General features: G+C 38.0%; 1 protein-coding gene across 1 annotated transcript in view; it reads left to right on the top strand.

Moving 5' to 3' along the window:
• Positions 1-955: 955 nt before the first annotated feature.
• The window catches only part of LOC146405289 (uncharacterized), a 74215-nt gene continuing 66001 nt past the window's right edge, over positions 956-9169 (top strand). Inside the window, exons 1-3 of the mRNA XM_085011675.1 lie at positions 956-1012; positions 2803-2857; positions 6574-6662. Of these exons, the coding sequence (XP_084867801.1) occupies positions 956-1012; positions 2803-2857; positions 6574-6662 (201 nt within the window). The remainder of the gene's footprint in view (positions 1013-2802; positions 2858-6573; positions 6663-9169) is intronic.

Below are 9169 nucleotides of genomic sequence, written 5' to 3'. Positions count from 1 at the left end.
ATAAATATGACAGGATTCCCTACTGGATTTGTAGAAATTCTTGAATGAAATAATAGAAATGATTATAGTTTAGACATTGGCAAATTAGTGAATGGAATGATGTTAACAGCAACAGAAGAAATGGTAGGAGGAAAACTGAGAATAAGTAGACTTATTTTTTTCAGATTAGAGGCTGTGCCTTCATCTCTTTATCTTTAGATCCTAATAGCACCTAAATCCGTGTATGTTCTCATTATGTATTTTATTCTACCACTTCTAATCTCAAAGACAATTCTTTTATAGGTTTGCACAATTCAATGCGTGGTTATAGGATAAGCACTTTCTTGTTTCACTTTAATAACATTTATATGTGTGACGACAAGAGTAATGAGACTCGCTGACAAACTTAAAACATTCAGAGGAGTACTAAGAAGAAAATAAAAAACAATTTCACAAGCCAGAAATAATGGCTGCTAAAATTTTAGTGCATAATTTTACCTTTGTTTTTAAAGCTCATATGCGTTCTTCAAAGACCTCTAGCAAGGCCAGTACCTAGAAATATATATTAGGAGGGAGAAAGCTCTTTAAGTCAAGCCTAAGTGGTGTCAACACTGCTTTCATCAGAGGCTAAATGCTGGCAATATTCTCCTTCTAGGATTTTAACTTTAAAAGGATTTCCTTAGTTCAGGTGCAAAGGAAAATGAGAAAGCTGTGTTTTCCAAGATGTTATTGGATATCTGCTCTCTTCTCCGTGTTACTCTAGTTGCCATTCTTGTGTATAAGATGTGATAATATGCCAATGACACTGCCTCCACTAACTAGAGTTGGTTCCAAGACACAGCAGGGCTCACCAGTTAACACCCAATACCTAAATGAACTAGGCAGATTGAATTTGCAAGCTCCTTTTACAACATTTGTTATCTGTTCCCTGTTTTGAAAAGCCGGGGAAGATAAATCAAAGTTGAAGCAGCGGATAATGGAACCAAACCGTGATATTGCCAATGAACAAGCAAGGCTGTCCATATCCTGTTTGGTATGTGTGCAGCGATTACACTAAAGATCTGGAGACAGTGTTTTGGTTAATCAGTGACTTATTGATGGGAGACGTGACTGAGATTTTTCACAGCCAAGAAATGTCAGGTTTAAGAGCATGGTTTCTAGATGGTGGTGACAGAACACAAACTTAAAATGAGTAAGTTCTGGGGAGCCAGTGTCTATCATAGTGATTCATGTTAATAATATACCATATGATATAATAGGAAAGTAGATCTTAAATGTTCTCACCCCAAAAAAGAAATGGTGATTATGTGGTGTGATAACAGGTGTTAACTAAAGCTATGGTAATAATCATTTTGCAATATCTAAGTCAACATTTTGTACGCTCAAAGCTTACACAATGTAATATTATGGCAATTATACCTCAGTAAAGCTGGAAAAAAAGTTTGCCACACAGTTTCTAGGGTAAGACTGCCTGAGCTGGAGTCCCTGCTCTGAAATTTAATTGTATAATCTCGTGCAAATTACCCTATTTTCTTGGCTTCAGAGGAAAAATTAGGATAGTAATGGTACCTTTCCCATATGACTGTATGACTGTGTAAGGATAAACTCAGATAAGGCATGTAAAAGGCTTAACCACATCAGACACACAGACACTTTCAACAAATTTTAGCACTTATTTTAATCATTTGGAATGCCACATCCATGGAAAGTATGTAACCATGTGACAACATCGTGGTCCATAAAAATCAATAGTCAGTGCAACTGAGATGAAACATCTCAAAAATATTATTCCTCCTACTCTCCATAGTTAGCTAATATGCACTTTAAGGTAGCCGTAGAAAGGATTTAAAACCAGGACCCTTGAGGAAGGGCTGATGAAACTGGATTTATTTTACCTGATAAAGAGAAGGTTGAATGTCTTTTGAATCAGAAGTTAGAATCTTGCCTCTCCTGTTTATCAGATGTAACATTGACAGAATTCTCAATGGTCTGATCTCCGCTGCCCTGCCTTCTATGCCTTAGAGGGCTACTGCAGGGATAAAGTAGGATATATGTGTGAAACAGCTTTGTTAACTCTGAATCTTCTATACAAAACTAAAGACTGTGTGCCTAGGTAAACACAGGCATGTAATTTTTTAGTCAGAGAGCTTTGGAAGCTCATCAGCCCAGCCATCCTTCCAAAGCTTGAATCCACTCTGCAACTTTGCTTCCCTTCCCCAAGTGGTCGTTTGTCTCTTAATCAAATTGGTTTCAATGGACATAATTTTAGTCCCCACTGTATTCTAGGCAATGTACTAGTCATTAGGCAAAATTATATTTGTTTTTTAGTACTTTGCCCTTTTTAAGTAAGGATTTAAAGTAATTTAAGACCCACTTACGCACATAATTATTTGCCTTGAGTTCAGTTTATTTTGATAAGGTTTTGATTAAATCTAGAGACAACCGATTCCATCTTTGACTTTTGTGGTTGTTAAGATGCTCTTCTTCACGTCTTCCTATAATTTCTAAGTATTGACACTATTGCTACCACTCAGACCCTTACTGATTCTGTTGAAGCTTTTACATCTCAACCTTTCAGTCCTTTAATACTTGAGGATATTTTTTTAGTTGTTTGAGTTTCTCTTCTCTAGATTACCTCTGTTTCTTAAATGTTCTCAGAATATGAAGTCAAGTCTTTTCACAATCCTCGTGGCTGTTTTCTAAGCTGGTCATTTGCTTTCTTACAACAATTCAAGTCTATTAACTATCAACCTCCTCCTGAATATCATGCCAAGTAATCTAGCCCACTCTTTCATTAAACCTTTACAATTTATTTTTCTCTAGTTCCATAGAAACATCTATTTCTGCCGAGCCTTCTCCATCCTGAGTTTAAAACATGGTAAGCTTACAATAACTTTCCTATAAAATTCCCATAACCTCTACTGTCCAGTTAAGTTATCATTTGTTGATAAATATTTAGTCTGAACTACAGTTTCTGTAGTAACTATGTATTCTCAAATAGAAATTGTCTATAAGGAAAATCAGGGCATTTAAAACTTTGAGGATAATTTAAGAGAGACTAGAATTATGGTTTCTAATAAAATGAATCTAAATGCTTCTATCAGCCAAAGAACATAAAGCCATGAGAATAGAGATTTAATATAGCAAATGGCTTACCTGTATCTTCTTCATAGAAGATATGAAAATTATTTAATTGTTCTGTAGATTCCAGGTGATTTAGATGCTGCCCTCCCTGGAAGCTTCATTTATTTGTGATAGATTTCTGAATGTCATCGATATTTCAAACAATAGCTAAATAAAACAAGAATAAAAAATAGGTTTTTCTTCCATTAGTCACTATGTTGCAGAAAATGTTCAGTTGCATAAAATAAAAAGCTATTGAAAAAAAAAATAAGTGAAAGGGTATGGTTTTAGTTCCAACATGCAAAGAGCTAGAAATCATTGCTCTTGGACTTCCTGCAAGAAAAAGCCTGAAGAGCAATCACTTCTGTGAATGCCTTAGAGAACTGAGGTTGTAGCTCATGAATCTAGAGGGTAATAGCCAAAATCTGACTTCTTGGAGCAGAAGCTACCAAGCTATAAACTGATAGAAACATATCAATGATAATTTTGAGGAACTGACAGCTGGAGGCTGAGTGTGGACTCACATGACAGAGAGAAACTTTTGGTATTGGAGGGGGGCCCATGTTCACAGACTTTCCTTCAAGGAACCCCACCAGGATCTCATGGTGAATCTGGGACAAACATCCCTAAATTACTCTGGCTGGGGAAGAGGAAGATGAATCATTTTGAAATAATCCCAGAGCATTTTCCACAACAAAGACCTAGTCCTCAAGGCAAACCCTTGACCAGAGTATTATCCCATTTAGGGTAAGAGCCTTGTTCCTCCTCCACACTCTCTAGCCTCTGGCCTCACCAAAGAGTGCTAGGGGAAAGCTGTGCTGCTTCAAGGTTTAAAAGCATTCTAAAACATTTCAATCACATGCATAAACTCAGAATATAAAACATAAGACACAATCATTTAAATGAAAACTACCTTTAAGATGAATTCTTGTTCTATTTTATGGTCAGTTTAAGGAACACGAAAGAGGGAAGTATCAAAGTGAAGGGAAAGTTACAAGGTATTATGAAGAGGTATATGCTCAGGAAGAAAGCACATAAGGCTAGACCAAGAGACAGCAACATAGAGAAGCAAGCAGAGTGCTGTGGCTGGCTACGAGGGTGCCTGTTGTCAATGAAAAATTAACCAGTCAATCTAAGAAATAAATGGAAAATTTAGTGGAAGCAAATTTGAGGATTATATCCTGGGAAGAGCATCTCAGAAAGCTCTGAGAACTGTTCCACCTGTTAGAAGTCAAGATACGGTTATATAAGTTTTTTAAGACAGGGTTGTTGGGGGAGGGGGGCTATACATCAAATAACCTATGTTGACAGTTTACATAATTCAGTTCCCAGTCATCCTTGTGGGTCATGTAATCCCTTACAAGAAGAAGAAGGAAGGTTATCTTTTAGGGAGTCGTCTCGTTGCTAGGCGAACATGGCTCTTTATGGTTGAGCAGGCATTTCTGTTGACAGGGAGGGCTGGTTGACCTAATGCAGACACACAGTGCACAGTAGATGGGAGAGAGGAAGCTAAAAGGCAGATAATTTTTATGTTTACATTTTTTCTTGTCCTGCCATAAAATGTAAATTTTATTTCATACTCTATTTGAATAATAATTCTAGCATCTCTATCAGTGTGATTTGGGGTAAGTTCAATTCTTTGTCTTAATGTTTTGATCTGTAGAATGGGTAAAATAATGCCTACTTCACAATGTTATTAGGAAAATTAGTTACCTAATGTTTCTAAGGTGTTGATCCTGGTGCTAGGCACATAGAAAGTTTTTAACTAAGGGGTAGCTATTATTATTAAACAATTGCATACAAGGAAAAATTAGGATAAGGCATTAGGGAAAAGCAAAACCTTCATTGCCTAATACCTGCAGTTTTGAATTTAGCTGTTTTGAATTTTGTGTCAAAAGGCTTTTAAACTTGGGTTACCTTTCTTTCAACTCCAGGCATAAATTGGATTATTGGCTCTTAACAGTTACCTTGAAAGTGAGGAAAAAAAGTATGCATGTCTCATTTCCAGGAGATCAGAACAACTTTTCCCATGTTTAACTTATGGATACCACCCGGCAATTTAGCCCAAAAACCGATCTGTGTGTTTTCAATCCAGTAATTCACATTTTTATTGTATTAGTGAATTTGATCAATTATTTTTGGTAGTGTTAGGAGAAATTTAATTGTATGTTCAGTTTTTACCATGTATTTCTGTAGGAAAGTTAAATTAAGCAAAAGTACCACCATACAATATTGAATTTGCACTTCACATTGAACTTCCAGTTGCAGAATTAATAGGCTAGAACCCAAGGGTAACAAAGAAGAAGAAAGAAATGCTACTGAGCTCACTCCTTCCTGCCCATGCAACAGCCTCAGGCATTAGATACTTCAGCAGTATGTCTGCCGAAACTTCAGTTAATAGCTACCCCCAAGAGTCTGAGTCTGTTATGACTATGACCCCTAGGTCAAAAAGTAAAGGTCACAAGTCACTAATTCCTCCTGGCATAGAAAGACCTGGCAGAGGGGAAATAAAGTCTGGGAAGCACATTTTCTTAACGTGTAAAGCAATCTGTACCTTTGCAATCATTAGGTATTTTGGGATGGCAGATGGAAATTTCCTAAAAGAAATGTGGAAAAATTTTTATTGCAAATAGCCTCTATAGTTTTAAAGTAAATTTTTTTTGGGGGGGGGCAGAGGAGGGGGTACCTTCTCCCTCAGTTCATTTGGCATCAAAATGAAATCCATATTCTCATGCCCTGAGGCTGAGATAGTGCCATCTATTAAATTAACTGGCAAGTTTGGCAACTCCCTAGATTAGCACATCAGAGTCAAGAAGATTGCCTGTCTCTATTGAATAGCTTAAGTGGAGCCCTTTAAAATTCTGTTTTAAAAGATGGAAATAATTCAAACATTCAACCAAAGTCCAGTGGATAAGCATTCTGCTTTACTCAGCTGATAGAATACAGTGTAGCCTTTTAAAACAATATTAGGCTTCTGCATTTACGCTCCTCATAAGTCTAAGAATCAAGGTACAGAAGTGTGTACACATATGGATTTAGATGAAAAAGTCTTTTTTAAAGAAGCATTAAAAATTTGCATGGAGGAGTTCCCACTGTGGTACAATGAGATCAGCAGGGTCTCTGGAGCACCGGGATGCAGGTTCAATCCCCTGACTGGCATAGTAGCTGCAGCATAGGTCACAACTATAGCTCAGATCTGACCTCTGGCCTGGAACTCCATTTGCTATCACGTGGCCAAACAATTAAAATAAAATAAAATGGAAAATCCTAAAATCATTTGCATAGGAAAACCATGAGAAGGATATACACCAAAATGCTGACCTTTTTGATAGTGGGGATGTGGGTTTTTCATCTTTCCCTCCACTCTTTTGAATTTTGCCAACTTTCTGTGATATACGTATAACGTTTCAAAAAGAAAAGAAAATTCCTTCTTAAAAATGTTGATTTGACAAATGTTTGTTGAACACACAGGGGTGCCAGCCAGGCCCTATGCTGAGGTGCAGGAGGGAATGGAATACAGATCTTGTCCTGGAGGGGCTCACAGTCTGAGGAGAAGGCAGGCAAGTAACCAAACACATTAATGAAACATATGCAGTCTCATCTCTGGACAGAGATGGTCCAGAGAAAGGAGTTATCTACTGGGGGGCGGGGAGGATCAGGAAAGATGTTTCCCTCTCCTCTAATTTAATTGAGCAACTCACTCTGCCAAGCACCTGGTATGTGCCGGGTCTTATTTTTGAAGAATGTGTGTCAAGTAAGACGGAACGAGGGACTGTGCATAGCGCTGCTGACCCATGTAGCCACTGGGGATTTGATTCAGCACTTTTAGTACAGTGATGGGATGAAGGCTGAAAGACCCTGGGCTTAAGAGTGAATGGGGAGAGTGGTCATTGGAAAAGCAAGTATAGCCATTTCCCTTCAAGTATCAAAGAGATGTTTCCTTCAGCACTCCCTGAAGCGTTGCCAAGAAATTGTGCCTGAGATTGTGAGGTATAGAGACACTTAAGACAGGAGAAATTACAGTATATTTGTATGTGGATGGGAATAATCCAGTAGACTGAAAAATCTGATGATAAAGGAGAGACCAGGAGAAGTGCTGGAGAGATGTCCTTGAGTGAGTGAGTGAGTGAGTGGGAGCTTTCATACAAGTGGAGGCATCATCTTTAAATAAGAGCATGGATGATTCATCTGTGGGAGGGTAAACTGTGAAAGTCTAGATGCTGGCAGGTGCTTAGATGTATAGGTGGGAGAATATGAAAGTGTTGTTCTGATGGATTCCAGTTTTTTTGTTTGTTTGTTTGTTTTTTTTAGTCCAATGGGAAGCAGGGTTATCAGTTGAGAATGATACTGAGAGAAGAGGTGTTGATGGTTTGAGGAAAAAGGGAATGTATTAAAGGAGAGTGACAAAGTGATTGGACTAGGGAAAATAGCATACAGTTGTCCCTGGGAATCTGCAGAAGATTGGTTCCAAAACTCCCATGGATGCCAAAATTCATGGATGCTCACACTCAAATCGCTTATGTATTTACATGTAACCTACACACATCCTCTCATATGCTTTAAATTATCTCTAGATTACTTATAATCCCTGATACATACTATAAATACTATGCAAATAGTTGTAAATATAATATAAATGCTATGTAAATAGTTGCCAGTACCCAGCAGCAAATTCAAGTTTTGCTTTTTGAAACATTCTGGAATTTAAAATATATATGTATATATATTTGGTCTGTGGTTGTTGAATCTGAAGATGCAGAACCTATAGATACAGAGGGCCAACCATAATGACCTGGCAGCGCCAAGTGCCTTGCTGAAGTCCTCTGTCCGCAAGGTAAAGTGAAACCAGTCTATGGTGGAGGGCTTCACCAGCCTCATTTCTTCTGCCTGATTCAGCTACATCGGTTTGGTTAGGGAGTGGATAGGGATCAACCAAAGTTGTTACTTTGCCAAGAATTTACCTTGAAATGACGGGGGGCAGAGGAGGTGAAGGTGCATGCAAAGGGGTGAAGAGAGTGACTGGCCATCAGATTGAAACTAGATGGGGAGAGGACATCAATGTGGCAGCTCATGCATCCTCACAGGCTGGTGGGGAAGGCATTTGTGTATCTGTGTGTGCATGCAGGCTGGGGTGCAAATGCTCTCATGTGCAGATAAGCAAAGGAGAAAGGGAAGACGTAACTGATTGCTTACTCTGTAGTTACTAACCTTACTAATCTTTAAACCAGGCTCATATTCCAAGGTCTGTGATGGCATTGCTGGTGCTTCAGCCATTTCCCTCTGTCTCATTTCAGGTGGGAAGTTAAGCACATCTGGTCTCCCTTAGGAAACCTGGAGAAGTTATCACTCAGCTGGCTCAGTTGATAACCATACACAGTCAAAGTAGAATATAAATCACCCTTTCAGCTCAACAAAAGTTTTTTGGGGCCATCTAAGCTTTGTTTCCTCTTCTTTGTGTTGAATAGGCAGTTTTATTTTGCAAGAAGTTTACTTTTCAAATAAAAAAATAATATATAATTCTTAGAATTACTAGTTTTTTCAAATAAAAGATTATTTTAGAGGCCTTCTATAGCACACTTGATAATTCATGCTTAAGGCAGTAGTATCCAGGAATTTCTGTAATTATAAGATGGATAAGGGGATTATTAAACATGGTAATTCCATTGAGCAATTATTAAAACAATTTTGAGTCTTACTTCCCTATTAGAAATACATATAGGTTATTTAGCACTTTAGAGAGTATCAACTATAAATCACCTTGGATTTTCATGGCCCCCATGCTTCCTTCTATAGGGGTCCGAAAAGAGTGCCTGAGTTCCATGTATTCACAATTTATCCCTCTCTCTACTTGACCTTCAGCAGAAGTGGCGTCTCAGATCTTAGCTTCCCTATCTCAACCTAATGCCAGCATCCTAACATTCATAGCTTTGATGAGACCACCCATCATGAGTCTATTAGAACTCATCTCAGCACATCTTAGTATTAGCTCTTTAAGATCACCAAGTAGTGTTTATATTTTTTCCCCTTCTTTTTAGGGCGACACCTGCAGCATATAGAAGTTCACTGG

The sequence above is a fragment of the Sus scrofa genome, chromosome 2 (assembly GCF_054392235.1).
Source record: "Sus scrofa isolate SSC_HxYL_T2T_F1_AM1 chromosome 2, Sscrofa_HxYL_maternal_Yorkshire_Landrace_v2.0, whole genome shotgun sequence".
NCBI lineage: Eukaryota > Metazoa > Chordata > Mammalia > Artiodactyla > Suidae > Sus > Sus scrofa.
The sequence above is the reverse complement of the archived record's forward strand: the minus strand, read 5'-3'. Positions and strand labels throughout refer to the sequence as shown.